We start from the raw sequence: 19,310 nt of genomic DNA, 5'->3' as shown, positions 1-19,310 counted from the left end.
TTTAAAACTTACCTTCATTGAACTTCTTTATCTATTGACACATGGCCTCTTTTTTCCTTCTGCTCCTTCTCTGACCAACTACAGAGGTAATCCTTCCCTAAATGTTTTTCTTAAAAATTCAACAACCATACTGTTCAATATCCTCTTGAAATTGCTTAACTAGTAATCAAATCTATATGTTATTTTAAACCCTAGTCTAAAAGCAGTTAAAAGCTATAATTAAGAATCTTCCTAAATCTCAGAAAAGAGACAAAAATATACTCCAGAATTCAACATTTCATTATATATGTGCTGTCCTGGGCTATGACATCTGTACCAATTAATTCACTTTTTTTTTTTTTGCGGTGCAGAGTGGAGGGAGTCAATGGAGACAAAAAGACAACATCTGTAATATCTTCAACAATAAAAATAATTTATTTATTTATTTATTAAATTTTTTATTAAGTTATTACATATGTGTCTTTATCCCCACATTACCCCCCATCCCCCCCACTCATGCCCTCACCCCCCTGTTGTCTGTGTCCATTGGTTAGGCCTATATGCTTGCATATAAGTCCTTTGGTTGATCTCTCCCCCTTACCCCCACCCTCCCCTACCTTCCCTCTGAGGTTTGATGGTCTGATCAATGCTTCTCTATCTCTGGATCTGTTTTTGTTCATCAGTTTATGTTGTTCATTAAAAAATAAACTTTTTAAAAAGGCAAAAAAATTCACTTCTTAACATCTCAGATGGAGAGAAATGGTTAAAAATGTGATAACCCAGATGTGCATAATTCTACAACTGATCTTCAGTGGCCAAAGAAAATCGGAAAAACACTATATAAGGCCATTACAGAAGCCTTTCTCTTAAGAGCAAACTGGACAAAGATTCAAAATTGCAAATAAAATAAAGATAAATAAATAGGAGGCTTTCTAAAAATAGAAGTAAACTTTCAAAAAATATTCTAGGATAGATCCAACAGCCAAAATAAAGATAATCTTCTCTGATCTGACATTACAATTGAAGAAAAAAGGTAGAAAAATGCAACTTACACTCATCTCGGAACCTTGGTTCTGCGTTAGGCCCAACTCTCCCAAATGTTTTTATGATCTCTATATGCAAAGAATATTGGTCTTGATACTGAGGATCTTCCAGAAAAGAAGCCAACTGCATTTTCACTCTTTCCAGCAACTTAAAAAGTGGATATGTACAGTCATTTTATGGAACATTAAAAATTGAGTAGAAAGATACACATTAAACATGACTTGCTGCATCAAATATTTTATATCAACATGGCAGTAGAAATTTGAAATTAAGTACTTATTTAGTCTTGACTCGGAAAAGGTTTTACATTTTATGCCTGATTCCTCATTTTTTGTTTTAGAAAATAAAAACTATTACCTGAAAAAATGGTTAAAACAAATAAAAAGATCCCACAATATTTAGAAAAAAGAGATAAGTAATATTTTGTATCTAAATTATAATTCTTAAAATAAATCACAGTGTAAGTTACCCAATTATTCACCTTCCGAAAGCAATGAGTCACTAATGACTTACATCTTACTCACATTTCCCTAAAAGACGTTTTTATTTTAGGATTTAGGAACATGTTGAAATTCGGCCTAAACTGCAAGCTTGGCAGAATGATGTAGTTTTTAAATGTGCTTCACCAGTGAAATATATAAATGAAGAATGAAAAACATTTTTTACATAACTTACAAAGATGTTTAATTTTTGTTATAACAAAATCTACATGACAAAGAGATCTTACAAAATAGTTTTTCTTTTTTGGTAAATGTCTATTAGATGCAAAATCTTTTTTGCATTTAAGTGGCAAAGTAATATGCCCACAAATCATTTATCTTTTAATCCTATAGGGTTTTTCATTTATATAAAGACATGTCAAATTTCATAAAAGAATGAAATTGTGATCCTAATTTTGAGAAGGGTCTCACAGTTAATGTGGCAGATAAAACCTAACAAAGTTGAAATTAAAACATAAGTTTCTAAATCAAAATAAAATGTGAGGGAGGAGCCTGTGGTAGTGTGAAGCAGGCAGACAGAGCGTTGTCATATGAAGTGTGCCGCAACGAGGTACCAGTCTACTATAACTTGCAGCAAGACATCAATGACAGTCAGGAGCATACACATGCCCTCTAGCCTCCATTTGCGACACAAGATAGGTTTGTGTTCCTAAAATGATCTGACAAAGTAGTCTTCACATCTGTACAAACTGGCAAGCAGGAATTTATGCAGGCTGTCTAGAATCTAGTGGATAACAGAAAGCTTTGGAACTAGATGTGATTTGAAGGATTATCCAAAACTGCAATACCTAACATCTGAGAGTTGGTTTATACTTAATTTTCTAATCGAGAAGAAAGACTAGAGATTTCCTTAGGATATGATAATATACTTTGGGCAGACTATTATGTTTTCAAATACTGAGATCCTCCTCTGGCCACACTAAGACATAAATTGAAAGGTATGATGCTCCCTGTCCCCAGCCCCAACCAGGTACATGTATGATAATGTGTTATCATCACCTCAACCCTATATAGACAGAAATAAATTTCAACCATTGCCTACCTCTCTTTGAATAACTGTTTCCATAATAGTGCCAAAGGCTGGAATTGTGGCAATCCTAACGGAGCTGTTAGAATGCAAAGAGAAAGAAACTGAAGCTTTCTTTGAGGTGAATAACCATTATTAAAATGTATATCAAAGTAAGTACAATGTAAATATACTGTATTAAATCTCTAGCAATGACAAATTAAAATTTAAAAAGGCAGACCAAGAAGAATGCTCAAAAAGGCAGACAGGATAACTTAAGGTCGCAGTCTGTGAAACTCACAATTCAGGATCACTGGACAAGGTAACAAGGGCCGGAGCAACCCGCTTGTCAACTAACGCTTCACTCATGCCTCGTAGAGTCAGCTGTAAACCAGTCAACATGCAATAAAAAATGGTTTGGTAAACTGGAATGAGAACTGGGTTAGCTGTGACTGAGGATGGGCAGGCAGACTGATTGGCCTTTCTTGGTTTAGTCACCCACTCGAGCATTAAATGTTAAGCCTTTGGTTCATGCCACTATACTTACTGGTAACAATATATTAGTGAGATTAGCAGAGCATCCCTTCTTGGCTTGGAAGAAATAGTCCATCAGCATTTTTAAGTTTTGGAAATATTTATTGAAACTGCTACTACTAATATATATTTTTAAATAAATGGCCTCCAAATTAAGCTTACTGTGAAAGTTGACCTAAAGATACATAAATATCTTAAATATAATAAAGTTTAATCAGTAAGTGTACTTCAATATTGTTATTTTAAAGAGATAAGTATATTTTTCAATGACTTTAAAAGCTGATGGTTACTTCTTGACAGGCGCATTTTGAAAAGGATGCTGAATGTAAAAGGCAGGGACCACACTTACATTTCAGGGTCACTGGAGAGAGTAATGAGAGCAGGAACAACCCTCTGAGCTACCAGAGTTTCATTCACCCCCTTCACCAACAGCTGATTGGTCAGCACAGGGGGTATTCACAGGTGATGCATGTTAAGAGCAAACACAATGCCACGGGAGGAGGAAAGGAATAACCAAGAGAAAGAGAGAAAACACAAAAGCAAAAACAAAATTAGAAGCTAAGCAAATATTGCTACTAGAGTGCTTTATAAAGGCAGAGGATGCTTAGGAGAAAAATAAAGCTTAAATAGCCTGGCAGTCCACAAGAACAGAGTTTGTCACCAACTCAATAGCAGTTTGTACTTTGGTCAAATAGTCTATGCAATTTCCATGTTCAATTAAAATGCATTTTTTTTTTTTTTAAAAAAAGCTTTACTTAAAAAAAAAAGCTAAAAAGAAGACACATACTGGGTTCTATGGTTAAAATTATTTAAGTAAATCTGGTGTGACTTTATTATGACCAATAAAGTACAAACTGCACTGTTTTCAAACAAAACTCAAATGGCTAGCAGCCACCACTAAATTGCTTCTGATTGTTCTATAGCAAGTTTAAAATCACATAGGGAAATCCCCAACATTTTACATCACATAGCTTATAGATAGATATAACATAGCCTAGTGGGAAGTATGACATGTGGGAATAAGACCTGGGTTCAGACTCTAGCTCTCCACTTATTAGCCATGTGGCCTTGGATATATTAGAATGTAATCTCTTGAATCTCAAGTTTTCTCATCTGAAAATGGTGATACTGTCATCTACCTTAAAGGACAGTTATGCTATTAATTACACATAATCTACCTAAATATTGTGCAAGACAAAGACTAAGCATTCAAGAAACATGAGGTTAATTTTTGTGAGTACTCCAAGGATATAAGCTTTGTAATATATTAGGAAAATATTATTAAATTAAAAAAATTTTATTGTACAGTGATGGATGAAAACTAGACTTTTGGTGGTGAGCATGGTACCTAAGATGTCAATTTATAATTTTGCACACCTGAAACTTATATGTTATAAACCAACGTTACCACAATAAACATATATTTAAAAAAAACAAAAAAATATTTGACTGGTTCAAGTAGTTTTCTGTTTTGTATTTATCTAAAAGCGCAAGTAAATAAATTACTGAAATTTATTAGTTTAGTAGTAAAGGGCAATATTCTAATTCTCAATTTCAGAATGTAAACGCAAATTAATGCTAAATGCTAACCAATCTGTTCTCTGGTAGTAGAACTAGTCCTCTTGGAAGATAAAAGATGTCATGGAATTTTTAGTAACAAAAGCCAAACACTGTGTGCATATGGTAACACATTCCTCCTACACAACACATCAGAGGGAGCAGAGCTCACTTTATGTGAAGATTCTTAATTTTACAATAATCTGTTACGATTTAACAACTGATTCACTTTAGAATCTACTTCAACATTCTGAAATGATTTTTATTAAAAAAATCCATGGATAATTAGACAGCAATTAAATGACGTAACGTTTTTTACTACTTTAAACATTAATGATATCAAGTACAAAGAAATACGAAAAAGAAGTTCAAATACTGTTAAATAAAGCTCTTATCTCTATCATTTTATAAATAAGTAGCTTAGATTTGAATTAGTAGGATGTATGTTAAAATGTCTGCTACCTTGTGCCAGCCAAAAAACATTAATAAAAAAAGGATAATCTAGGGACTAGTTAATTTTTTATTGCTCTGGAGTTTTTAAGTCTAATTCCTTGTCCAGTTAGAACACCAGAAAAAAAAATTTAAGAGCTATGAATTATTACACACTTTACATACAATATCTCATTTGATCTTTAAACCTGATGAGGTAAGTACAGCCATTATCAATGTTTTAACAGATGAAGAAATGAGCCTTGGAGAAATTAACTAACCTGTCCAGGGTTTTAGAAGTGAACTAGAAAATGGACTCAATCACATCTGTCTTAAAGCCCATGCCTTCTGTGAGTTGTAGTCCAATGTTACATGCTAATTTCCTTATGATTGATATAAGAAATAGTTATATGCAGTTCTTTCTGCATCTTTTGGGAAATCCATTATGTCACATTGGGAGTCACATGATAAAGTCACCTTGTAAATCAATTTCAATAAAAATTTGCTACTTAAAAGAGTAATATACTGCCTTTTATTTAACACTTAGAGGCCTGGCGCACAAATTCATGCACCAGTGGGGTCCCTCGGCCTGGCCTGTGGGATCGTGCTGAAACTGGCTCTCCAACATCCCCCAAGGGATCCCGGGTTGCGAGAGAGTGCAGGCCAGGTCGAGGGACTCCACCAGTGCACAATCGGGGCTGGAGAGGGACATGGGAGGTTGGTCAGCCGGGGAGGGACCATGGGAGGGCTCCAGGGTGTGTCCAGCCCATCTCGCCCAACCCCAATCAGGCAGACCCCAGCAGCAAGCTAACTGACCAGTCGGAGCGTCTGCTCCCTGGTGGTCAGTGCACTTCATAGCGATTGGTCGACCAGTCAACTGTCTGCCCCCTGGTGGTCAGTGCATGTCATAGCAAGCAATTGAGCAGCCTTAGCATATCATTAGCATATTATGCTTTGATTGGTTGAATGGATGACCAGATACTTAGCATATTAGGCTTTTATTATATAGGACTAGAGGCCCGGTGCACAAAAATTTGTGCACTCAGGGGGGAGGGGGGTGTCCCTCAGCCCAGCCTGTGCCCTCTCGCAGTCTGGGACCCCTCTGGAGATAATGACCTGCTGGCTTAGGCCTGCTCCCGGGTGGCAGAGGGCAGGCCCAATCCCTAGGTGCAGTCCCTGGTCGGGCTCAGAGCAGGGCCGATTGGGGAGTTGGGGCGCCGCCCCCTGTCATGCACAGAGCAGGGTGGATCGGGAGGTTGCGATGCCACCCCTATTCACGCTCAGGGTGGAGCCGATTGGGGGATTGGGGCACCGCCCTCTGTCACACTCAAGGCAGGGTCAATGGGGAGGTTGCGGCACTACCCCCTGTCATGCACAGGGCAGGGCCGATCAGGGGATTGGGGCACTGCCCCCTGTCACTCACAGAGCAGGGCCCATCAGGGGGGTTGGGGCTCTGTACCCTGTCACGCACAGAGCAGGGTCGATCAGGGGGTTGGGGAGCTCCCCCGCCACACACAGAGCAGGGCCCATCAGGGGGTTGGGGAGCTCCCCCCTGTCACGCACAGAGTAGGGCCGATAGGGGAGTTGGGGTACCGCCCCCTGTCACCCACAGAGCAGGGCCGATCAGGGGGTTGGGGCGCCGCCACTGTCACACTCAGGGCAGGGATGATGGGGAGGTTATGGCTCTGCCCCGTCACACACAGAGCAGGGCCCGTGGTGGTGGTGGGGGGGGGATTGGGGCGCCACACCCTGTCACACACAGAGCAGGGCCGATCAGGGGGTTAGGGCACTGTACCCTGTCACACACAGAGCCGCAGGGTGATCAGGGGGTTGAGGAGCTCCCCCCTATCAGGCACAGAGCAGGGCTGATCAGGGGGTTGGGGCGCCTTCCCCTGTCACGAACAGAACAGGGCGGATAGGGAGGTTGTGGCCCCGCCCCCTGTCACACACAGAGCCGCAGGACGATCAGGGGGTTTGGTCACTGTCCCCTGTCACGCTGATCCCGGTGCCAGGAGGCCTCGCGGCTCCGCTGATCCCAGTGCTGGGAGACATATTACCCTTTTACTATATAGGATAGAGGCCTGGTGCACGGGTGGGGGCCGGCTGGTTTGCCCTGAAGGGTGTCCTGGATCAGGGTGGGGGTCCCGCTTGGGTGCCTGGCCAGCCTGGGTGAGGGGCTGATGGCTGTTTGCATCTGGTCACACCCCCTTCAGGGTGGGGATCCCCACTGGGGTGCCTGGCCAGTCTGGGTGAGGGGCTGAGGGCCGTTTTCAGGCTGGCAGGTGACTGAAGCTCCCAATCGCTCCTTTTTTCTTTTTTTTTATTCTGGGCCAGCTTTAGCTCTGAGGCTTGGCTCCAGCTCTGAGGCCTCGGCTGCTGAAAGCAGGTACCTGGTTTGTTTGGGTTCTATAATCAAAACACTGTTTCAACTCCAGCTCTGAGATCCCGGCTGGCTGAAAGCAGGTTTCTGGGGTTTTGTTTAGCTTCTATATTTGTAACAATGTTTCAAACTGCAAGCTCAGAGGCCGGCAGCCGCAGGCGAGGAATGTTGGCTTCTTCCATCACTGAAGCAAGCAAGCCTCCTGTTCGCTTTAAGCTGCCTGGCTGCCGGCCACCATCTTGGTTGGCAGTTAATGTGCATATCGCCCTGATTAGCCAATGGGAAGGGTAGCGGAGGTACAGCTAATTACCATGTTTCTCTTTTATTATTATAGGATGAGAATACATGACTGAGCCCTAGCTGGTTTGGCTCAGTGGATAGAGCGTCGGCCTTTGGACTAAAGGGTCCCATGTTAGATTCTGGTCAAGGGCACATGCCCAGGCTGTGGGCTTGATCCCCAATAGGGGGTGTGCAGGAGACTGCCAATCCATGATTCTCTCTCATCATTGATGTTTTTATCTCTCCTCCCTCTCCCTTCCTTTCTGAAATCAATAAAAACATACTACTACTACTACTAATAATAATAATAAAGAATACATGACTGACTGGATTTTCCCTTTCTGTTCTGCGTCTGAAAGCTCAAGCTAAATTTAGTGTTCAATTTCACTAAAGTATCTCATTTTACATTCCTGGTATATAATTTTTTGCCTTCTTTTCTATAGTTTTTGATCACACATTAAAAAAAATTTTTTTTTATTTTAGGTGTCCTGTTTTTATGTTTTTAATTTAAACTAACTTATTTTTTTTGTGGGGGAGCAGGCATAATTATAAACTATTAGTATCAAAACAAATCTTATAAATATACTTATTTCTTTAATACAATTTAGTTTAAAGTACGGATTATTGACAAAAAAGTAACCATGTCTTTTACTAGCATGCTCAGTGAAAATTTTTTATCATAAATGAATTTGAAAAAGTATTATAATAAATCTCTCAAATTAGACTCAGAAGCTCATAATCAACCTGAGAGAACATTGAAAACTGCTTAAGCATAGGTATAGTTTACAACCAGCACTGATAGCAAACATAGAAACTGAAAACCTGACAAAAGCCACATATAAGAAAGAAGGTAGAAAAAAGTTCAAACACAAATAAAATGGGAGGATGCTTCATTTTATTTATTTAAATTATCTCCACTTAAATGATTTACTTCACCAGTGTATACATACATTTTAGAAACAAATGGTTTAAAAGTAATAGTTTTTATAGTCTAAGAATAAAATCCTATGAAGAGCATATATTAAAGAAATAGCTCTTCATTTAAAGGAGGGGCTTCTTTTTTTTTCTTTTGTGGGAAAGAAGAAATTAAAGAAAGACTTTTTTCTTTCACGGTAATTACTCTTTTTCAGCATACTAAATAATAAAAAATTATTTACTCCCCAAAGGAACTTATACTAGACATCAAACCGAATTTTTAATTTGACATTAACCATGACAAAGAACACTTGATTATAGTTTTTTTAAAATTAAATATGAGTAATAACTGAGGGAGTGACTGAGGGAGTAACATGGACAGAGAATTTTCAACCTCCAGATAACAATAAACTTTTCTTTGAATTCCACAAATCTATTTTACATATTTAAGTTTCAGAAATTATACATTTTAAATATATCAGAGCTCTATCTTTCAATTGCAATGTATCTTAAATTGTGGAAAATTCTGAAATTCAGGAAGAATTGAATTATCCCATTTTTCTTATGGAAATAAATGCTATCAGACATTTTAAAATCACATGCATATTTGAGAAACTTTAGTTGGGATAAATACGCTCCCTAAACTACTATATTATTGTGTGAATAGCATAAATTAAAAAACAAACAATAATGATAACACATTTATTAAGCTCTCATTATGTGTCAGGCACTGTTTTAAAGGCTTTACAAGTATTAATTCTTAATATTAACAAAAATCCTTTGGGATAGATACTTATTATCATCTTTATTTTGTAGATGAGGAAACTGAGGCACAGAGAAGTTTGAACTTGCGACTAAGTGGCAGAGTCAGACACTGAACCCAGGCAGTCTGGCTCTATGACAAGACTCAATAGCAATAAGAAATACTCTAAACCAATTTTAGTGCTAAAATACCAGTTCTAGATATATGTATATTTTTAGGCAATGGCATATTTCCTCTGTGATGGGTACAAAAGATAGGTACTTCAATTTTCATAGTTAACTTGGCTAGGTGACAATTTAAGAAAATCTAGTTAAATTACATGAACAGTCTTTTCTCTCTTATAAATCTGTGAACTGATAACCTATAGGGATGCTATTCTGGATATGATATGTGAGGGAATAGTGGAGTAAGAATAATCAATAAAACAAATATTTCCATAACTACATTAATAAATTTTTTAATGCTACTCATGAATACAACTATATTTTACAACTTTAAAAATATATTGCTTCAGTTTATTTTAGTAGCCACATAACTCAGTAAACAGAGTGGTTAGAAAGATTTACATAGAATGGAAATTAAAATACGATTTAAAAGAAAATTCAAGAAACGGAATGGACATTTAAGAATAACATCCACATTCTTAAATATATCAAAGCTAAATTTCTGCCCCATCACACAGTACACAACTAGACACTATTCAATACCCTAAAACACACAGCAACATAACATGGTATGCAAAGCCATTTTTGTTTAAACATTCCCTTCTCCCTCTTCTAGAGAAAATCATTACAATCTGAACCAAGAGAAGCATTTGTTTACATACCTCAAACATTCTAGCAGCAGTACACCTCACAAGTGCTGAAGTATGGACAACACCATACCATAAAACCGTTAACAATAACTCATGGTAGGCTGGATTTGCACTGAAAGAAAAAAAATCAATGTTAAAAAAAGAGCCACAGTGCTTTATGGGGTATACTGAAAAATATTACATTTATAAGGAGTATTAATAATAAAATATTGGTAAAACATGGCATATAGTTTAATGTGTTACATCTAAGATTCCTTAAAAAAGGACGTCAGCCTATAAAGCTACAAACTTCCAGCATACTCAAAAATTATACTTTTAGCTTCTCTATCTAAAATTATTATAGAAATTTCAACTCTTTAATAGCATAAAAGTTAAAATAATGAAAAGATAAAGAAAAATAAAATTTACCTATGAGATAAAAAAGAAAGGATGCCAGACTAAGAGTCAGATGAGCACTTTACAGCCTCTGTAGATCTAACTATCTATATCAAAATTAGAGAAGCAATACATGTCCTATCTATGTCATATGGTTGTTGTAAGATCAAATAACATCAACTCAAATCATCTATACGGAAGGGCAAGCTTTCTGTGAAACCCATCACAATGCAAGACAGTATTAATAAATGTATAAGCCTGTTTTCAGTGAAGACTGGACTAACACTGTTTTAGCAATAGATGATGTGAGTATGAGCGGGACTAGGCAATAAAGTGGAACAGAAATAGGAGCCTAATGACCTGGCTTTCACTTGGGGCTCCTTTTTCAGTTTTGGAAAAACAAAATTTTCTTCAAATCTGTATTTTATTTTATTTCTCCAAATACTTTAAAGAAAACATAAGTCTGTGCCCTTTCCCCACACTTTTATTACAATGTATTGATTACAAAATATTAAGAATATAAAAATATGCAAAAACAAAATACAAAAAATCTTGTCTCAAAACCAAGAGAGCTGATGTGTATACCAATCTTTTTAGACCAAAAATATATATTCCATAAATCCAATATAAAAATTGTATATGGCTTTTAAAAAACTGTAAGCTATTATTTTTACCCCAGTTCCACAAAAGAAGCCTTCAGGCTATCAAGAGGAGCATGAGACAATGAAAGCAGGGTCATTACGTCTTCTAAGAATCCAACTAACAGTTTCCTGTCTTCTTCCTACAGAGGAAAAAGACTGATAATGAATTTCCAAGCAATCAAGTACAATTAAAACCATAATTTACTATCTCTCATAAGAAAAATTTACCAAATAAGGGGAAAATATCCTAATTTGGAAGCATTTTAATTAAAAGTATTTATTAAGCATATCTATAATCACAGTGGTAGGAAGACAAAGACTACCTTACTTCAAAGATTTAGATCTGTGCTGTCCAATATGGTAGCCACCCACCATATGTGATTATTCATATTTAAATTTAAATTAAAAATTAAGTGAAAGAAGAAATTCAGTGACTTAGTTGCACTGGCTAGAACTCAAGTGCTTAATAGCCACAAGTGGCTAGCAACTACCTTATTGGGCAGCTGAGATATAGACTAGTTCCATCACTGCAGAAAGTTTTATTACACAATCTGGGTTTAGAACATAAAAAGATATATTCTCTCATTAAAATTTATTTTTCCAATTTTAGTTCCCATTAATTTTAGCTCTAAATAATTAAATACAAATTAAAACAGCTACCCCCTAATAGTAGAAAATTGATTTGCAAGAAATTTTATTTGCAACATCTTAGTGGTGAGAAACTGCATGCTTGATGAAATATAGACAATTGTGTTCTGAAAAGAAATAGTTGCGCCCTTGATTGAAAAATAATCCATATTTCTTTAAGCTTTCTTTAACGAACTATTATTTTAATAATCAGAAAATATTTGTATTTTTTTCTTACACAGCACTGTATTAATAAATATATTTTTTAAAAGCAAGTCTGCTAAACAAGGAATGTTAAAAAAACACACAACTCTATGTTAAATTAACCTGAATCTGAAAGGAAAGGGAATTTGACATTCTATCAGAAAATATATAATAAATTAAAGTCAAGTTTTTTGTCATTAGGGATACCATTTTTTTTGTCATTAGGGATATAATAAATCAACAATAAACAGCTTCCAGAGGAAGACTGGATTATCACCTACTGTTTTTTTCTACATAGTAAGACAAATTTAGAATGAGGCAGTGATAAAGAATCAACAATAGTAATGGTCAGCATGAATAAAGGATGGATGTAACAGTTTTAGATCACAACAGTCTACTTAGTGAAAAGTTTAGACTGACAAGTCAGCATTAGAGAAACATTGAAATAGTGATTTCACCCATTTTTAGCTGCCTATGTCAGTGGTCGGCAAACTGCGGCTCTCGAGCCACATGCGGCTCTTTGGCCCCTTGAGTGTGGCTCTTCCACAAAATACCACATGCGGGAGCACACCTACAGCTCGATTGAAACTTCGTGGCCCATGCCCAGAAGTCGGTATTTTGTGGAAGAGCTACACTCAAGGGGCCAAAGAGCCGCATGTAGCTCGCGAGCCACAGTTTGCTGACCACTGGCCTATGTCAAGCAAAAAGTATACATAAATTGGTTAAATGAACTGAAAGAAGTTAAGTGTGAAATGAGAGCTATGAACTACAATTCTAAGTGAGCATGGATTTTTTTATTTGAAATTTACTACAATCCTATTTCTCATTTTTGAAAGCTCAAAACAAGATATACTGCTTATGTAATTGGTTCAAAATAGATAGTTTTTGTTAACCAAAGCAAAAGGGCAATGATTTACCCTAACAGAAAATTTTGTTTAGTAACAAAAATATTAACTGCTGGTATGTGCTTCCTAAAACAAGTAACACTGGCAATCTATGATAGCTACCTCAATTACATTTTTTTTAATCAAACTAAAAAGTTATCTCTTCAGATATTTGGACTTCACATAGTGACTCAAAAGATATATCCTTATTCATTTATTCAACAAATCTACTGAGGGCCTACCCTGAGGCAAACCTTGTACTTGGTACTTTATTATGCTTTAAAACACTATTTGTGGTCAAAATCAACATACAAACTTGCAGGGGTTAAACAAGAGAGAGAAAAATTTTGACATCACACTTGTTATTATGCTAGAACAGCTTCTAAAATTAAACAGAGAGGAGAATGGTATTTGTACTATTGTGCCTGGCATGTGTTAGGACTAAATCTCTATGAATTTAAGAACAGCAAGAGAGACCACATCATGAGGTAGTCTAAGAACTAGTGTAGAAAAGGAAAGTTTAAAAGAATACTGGCCAGCTGGCGTGGCTCAGTGGTTGAGTGTTGACCTATGAACCAGGAGGTCACAGTCAGGGTTCAATTCTAGTCAGGGCACATGCCCAGGTTGTGGGCTTGATGCAAGAGGCAGCCGATCCATGATTCTCTCACATCATTGATGTTTCTCTCTCTCTCCCTCTCCATTCCTCTCTCTAAAAAAAAAAAAAAAAATACTGTGCTACTTTAATAGAACTGGAGCTTCTATTGCAAGGTATTGTGCGAATAATGTAGAACTATATTTTAATATTATAAGATGGTTCATATCTGTTTTGGAAGAAGAGTGTAATAAATATAAATTGCTGTACTTTGAATTCAAAAGGCAAAATAAATGTTATTAAAAAAAATGAAAGAAAATTCAGAAAAACAGGTTTTCCTTTCTGATTCTCACATTCTAATTTCCAAAAATGCTTTTATCCTGAGTCAATATTTTCACCTTACTAGTGGAACTTGCCTCACGTTTAAAAATGACTAATATGCCTTAGTACACATCATGTGTCTGTTATTAACTTAAAATAATGTTAAGTAGTCTGTTATATTGGTGACTACCAATGAACCACACCTTCTGGTTCATGTCCTTGTTTAGGTCTCTCCTCTAAATCTGGGCTGGGCTGATACTTGCTTTAACCAATCCTATATAATAAAAGGCCAGCGACCATAACGGCGTAATGACCAGAACGATCGATCGACCAGTGGCTATGAGATGCACTGACCACCTCTTGGTCCCTTCCCCCAGCCCGCAGTCTCCAATCGCTGGATGGCGAACGGGGAACCACGGAGAACCAGGATGGGCAGCGGTGGGGCAGGACTGGGGACTGCTAAGCAGGCAGAAAATGGGCCTGATTGCAGGCTAGGCCTAGGAACCCTACCCGTGCATGATTTCGTGCACTGGGCCTCTAGTAGAACATAGTAGTAGTGATGTGCTAATTCTAGGCCCAAGACAGCCTAGCAGATTCTTTTGTACTCTTGGGAGTCCTGAGCCACCATGCAATAAGTCTGGCCCAGCTGTTCCAGAGGCCCCATGGAGAGAAATAGGCCCTAAGATTACAAGGAGACTGATCAGCCATCCTAGCTGAGCCCCCTGCCAACCAACCAGTTGAAAGCAGAAACATGAGTGACCACCAGCAGGACCAGCAGAAAAGATACCTAGCTCAGCAAAGCCCATGAGCAAATAAATGGGCCAGAATAACCCATTAATGTTTTGAGATAATTTATTATGCAGTAATAATTAAGAAAAATAAAGTATGATTAAAAAGTACTTTACACCCTGGCCGGTGTTGCTTAGTGGTTAGAGTTGCCTGTGCACTGAACGGTCTTGGGTTTGATGCCCCGTCAGGAGCACGTACTTCAGTTGTGGGTTCACTCCCCACCCCCTGGTCGGGGCGTGTGTGAGAGGCAATCAATTGATGTGTTTCTCACATTGATATTTTCCTCTCTCTCTCTCTCTACCAGTAACTCCTTCCTTCCCTTCTACTCTCTCTGAAAGTAATGGAAAAATATCCCCAAGTGAGGATTAACAAAAAAAAAGTACTTTGCTAGAACAATATAAATGAACAAACAAAACGGAAACAGACTCATAGATACAGAGAAAAGATTAATGGTTGCCAGAGGGAAGGGCATGGTTATGAGCCTGGGTGGAAAGGGTGAAGGGATTGAAAAGTACAGATTGAGAGTTACAAAACAGTCATGGAGATGTAAAGTACAGCATAGGGAATGTAGTCAATAATGCAATAACTATGTATGGTGTCAGGTGGGTACTGTAATTATCAGCAGAACATTTGTAAAGTATATGATTATCTAACCAATATGTTGTTTACCTGAAACTAATACAAAATAATAATGAATGTAAACTGTAATTGAAAAAAAAATTTTAAGAATAAAAAAATAAAATGTATAAAAAAAGTACTTTGCTAAAAATGATGATAGTACAGTATTCTGTAGCATTTTGTAGTTTGCTTTACCTAACATGTACTTTGTTATGAAAAATTCATTATAAAAGAGAAAGAAACTGCTAAATAAGTGCAATCTAACACTTCTAACAAAGTATCAAGAAGAACACATTATCTAAATTTATTTATTCAATGGAGATTTTACTCAGAGACTTATTCAAATATGCTCTCCCACTATAAATAATAAATCGAATAAAATGAATAAATGCTTTGTTTTCCTTTATGGGTAACATTTTCAACTATACACATTAAAAAGCCATAATACTAGGTAACTAGTAGAAAGTACTTCTATATTTTCCAGTAAAAGGATTTTTGCCCTTACCTGAATATAACACGTAAGAACTCCTGTTGCATAAATGGGGACAGTGGCTTTAGTGAGGACCCCATTTCCAGCTGAGGAATCTAAAATTATAAAAATAATTTTTAAAATTCTAGTATATTTTAAATGCAAAGCAAAAAGTCACAATGTTAATATTTAAAGTTACAACTGGTTACAAGGCTTACAAATCAATATTATCATTACTTTGAAAAATAATTTTGATTAAAACATATTTACTGGGAGTTATAAAAATATAATGTACTACTTTTTACAAAGCCATTAGCATAAACATTTTTGATAGATGGGGAAAAATTTTAATAACCAAAATGAGATGCTATACTCATTTCCATAATCAGAGTTTTCTTTAAGAACCTCCCAACTGTTCATATAAACAGTTCTTCATAAATTTGTAGGCTTTCAAACTGCAGTATTCAATGAAATGTAAAGGCACTCAGCTTAAAGGAGGCACCTACATGTATATTATTTAATCTGCTTCTAGATATGAGATACTACCTAGTATCTAGTACTAGTCTAGTTCCAGAGCCCCTCCTGCATCCTCTAGCAGTGGTTCTCAACCTTCTGGCCCTTTAAATACAGTTCCTCATGTTGTGACCCAACCATAAAATTATTTTCGTTGCTACTTCATAACTGTAATGTTGCTACTGTTATGAATCGTAATGTAAATATCTGATATGCAGGATGGTCTTAGGCGACCCCTGTGAAAGGGTCGTTCGACCACCAAAGGGGTCATGACCCACAGGTTGAGAACCACTGCGTCTATAGGGATTTTCAGCCAGGAGTCAGGCTAATTAAAGCAGGGGAAACAGAGAATCATCCAACCACAGGAGAATGCCTTCTGACTACTGGAAAGTGAGATTTTTTTTTAAATGTAGCACCTGTAGATGATTTCAAAAGAAAAGTTCCGGAAGTGATATGACAGTTACTATTTATAATACCAATAGCTTGCTCTTGCTTATTGACCTTTAGGCACTGTTTTGAATGTTTTTATTTGCTTTTATGTACTAAAAATATTTTTATTACTTTTTTCCCCTATTTTTATATGGTTTTAAATTCTCTTCAGAAACAAACTGAGTTAAAAGGGTGTCTTACTTGACTTCCTTAAAGGAATTTTAGCAAAAAAGGAAGTTCCAAATTCATATCAACTAGTATTTGACATTTATTTATTATGTTGGTAAGAGTAATTTTTTTTCTTTAAGGGAATATTGACATTGCTTGAATAAGACTATGGTAGTTTAGAGGTAAATCTGAGGCTAGGAATATAAATTGAATTCATAGGTATGCACTGTATACACAGGAGTTAGTAACCCACTTCTTATGTAAACAGCTAAAAACCCATAGATAACTAATAATTATAAAAGCTGTGAGTTTCTAAAATATGTAAATATTCTTCATTAATTTATCATCAGAATTAATAGTTAACTAAAAGATAATACCAACTATCAGTGATTTTCAACCAGTATGCCACAAAAAAATTTTAAGACAGCAATACCCGACTATTTGGTCAGGGGCACTGACCTCTTTTACTTATATTGTCAAATGAAAAAATGACAACAGCCAACACAACAATAGCCAAGATCTTGTATGAATGAATCAAAATTACACCTATTTTTTTTTTGTCAGACTGGCAAAAAATATATATTTTTAGGTTTGCTGCAGAATTTTAGTAATTAGTTTATGTGTGCCATAAGATGAAAGAGTTGGAAACCCTGGATGATGTGGCTCAGTTGGTTGAGCATTGTTTGGTCCACCGAGAGGTCGCCGGTTTGATTCCCTGTCAGGGCACATGTCTCGGTTGTGGACTTGATCCCCAGTAGAGGGTGTGCAAGAGGCAGCTGATTGATGTTTCTCTCATTCTCTCTCCCTTCCTCTAAAATAATACAAACATTTTTTTTTAAGGTGGAAAATTGCTGATATGTACATTCAAAAAAAGGGGAGGAGCACTATACTATACATATTTTTTTCCCTAACATTTTCCATAATTTATTCCTAAAAACTAGAAAAATACATAGGGATGTAAGATCCACACATGAACAAGTTCTTAGGCCAACAATGCTATAACTAGACTTCTTAAGACAGGCAAGTTGAAAACTATCAACAGAAGGGCTGGATAGCTCCCACTTAAGCCTGTGGTTTCTTTGAAATCTCAGATTAATTTCACTAGCACCTCATGAGGAGGATATTAAATGTCACACAGTTGTAAAAGGAAGAGCTCCATACTATAAATTTTCCTTTTCAATTGTACTAGATAGTTCATTTATATAATTTGCATATATTATATATAGTACTTTTCATGAATAAAGAGACCCAATTGTTTTTAAAAGTAGTAACAAACTTACCAATGTTTTCTTCAGATAGTCTTAGAATCTCCTGGAACTGAGGTTTTACCTAAGCAATCCAAAGAAAAGATCCAAAAAAGTCTCAGGTTCATGGACCAGTTGATGAGTAAATAAATGAAATGTTTAATACTACTATATATTTATTTATTTTGCTTTATAGACCATTGATTCAAGTGTTCAGAAATGTAATCATTTTTAAGAGGTTTAGGATAAAAGAAGAGTCAGGTTACTAAAAATAATATTTTAAGAGATAAAATATTTATAAAATCAATTCAGGTCAGCAAGTATTTTCTGAAGAACCTTTAGTTTACTTCACTAAATTAATTTCCAAGATGATTTTAAATGCTTGAAATTACCACCTCCTAAAACTGAACCTGATGATAGAAGGGCTATTTAGGTAGCTATTATATGATCAAAATTATTGAACAAAACATTTGCTGTATTTAGAAGGAATGAAAAGGAAATTGCATTCATTCAAGATATGCAACAAGTAACATATTCATCATGTGATATCCATCTGTTTAAATTAGTCTTTTATTTTAAATTCCTTAAAATTTAAACAATAAATACTGAATTTCACTTAAATATTTTAAGTTAGAACTAATGATTGTTTCAATATTTTATTATTAACATTATCACAGATTTCAGTTTTCAGGTCACTGAAGTCAATCTCTTACTGGTAAGTGCTAAAGTAGACTTTTACTTGCTTTTGTTAAAAAAAAAAAGTAGCTACTTCTTTTAGAGATGCCAAATAATTTTTGTCACTATCGATAACAGTAAAATCAAATTATATTTGATAATTAGATTTTAGTGAAAAATATAAAATAATCTTGTTTATTCTACAGTAACATCAAGGTCTGGTTTTCCCCTCTTATTGGCAGGTCAAGCATTCATTTACATATTCAAGTTAAATTGAGGTGAAGACCCCATTTAAAGATTAATCTACAGTACTATAAACAAAAAGATGCTGAAGCAATTTCCTCATTTCACACATGAAAAGACTAAGCCCAGATAAATTATTATAGGTCACAAACATAACAGGGACATAACTCATTTGCTGAATTTCATCCAGTCAACTATAGCAAACCGTTTTTGCTTTAAATGTTTCAGAAATGAGAGATTTAATAGGAAAGAGCTGAACAAAATTCTTACCTTTTAAATGTCTTGATTAACATTTGATTATAGCTACTACATATTTTT

General features: G+C 36.1%; 1 protein-coding gene across 4 annotated transcripts in view; it reads right to left on the bottom strand.

The window, feature by feature from the left end:
• RELCH (RAB11 binding and LisH domain, coiled-coil and HEAT repeat containing) overlaps nt 1-19,310 on the bottom strand; it is a 103,166-nt gene that overhangs the window by 16,332 nt on the left and 67,524 nt on the right. For 2 of the 4 annotated variants that reach the window (XM_070420402.1, XM_070420405.1), the window contains 7 exons: nt 18,111-18,159; nt 15,757-15,836; nt 11,250-11,356; nt 10,213-10,312; nt 3,413-3,495; nt 2,566-2,629; nt 1,032-1,170 (listed from right to left, as the gene is read on the bottom strand). In XM_070420402.1, the coding sequence (XP_070276503.1) occupies nt 1,032-1,170; nt 2,566-2,629; nt 3,413-3,495; nt 10,213-10,312; nt 11,250-11,356; nt 15,757-15,836; nt 18,111-18,159 (622 nt within the window). Of the gene's footprint in view, nt 1-1,031; nt 1,171-2,565; nt 2,630-2,830; nt 2,914-3,412; nt 3,496-10,212; nt 10,313-11,249; nt 11,357-15,756; nt 15,837-18,110; nt 18,160-19,310 lie in introns of those variants that run through there. The other 2 variants (XM_070420404.1, XM_070420406.1) reach the window with 2 other exon arrangements.

Source organism: Myotis yumanensis, unplaced genomic scaffold (assembly GCF_028538775.1).
Source record: "Myotis yumanensis isolate MYYU_CA2020_CCGP unplaced genomic scaffold, mMyoYum1.0.hap1 SCAF_7, whole genome shotgun sequence".
Lineage (NCBI taxonomy): Eukaryota > Metazoa > Chordata > Mammalia > Chiroptera > Vespertilionidae > Myotis > Myotis yumanensis.
Note: the sequence above shows the minus strand (reverse complement) of the source record. Positions and strands in the feature narration are given on the sequence as shown.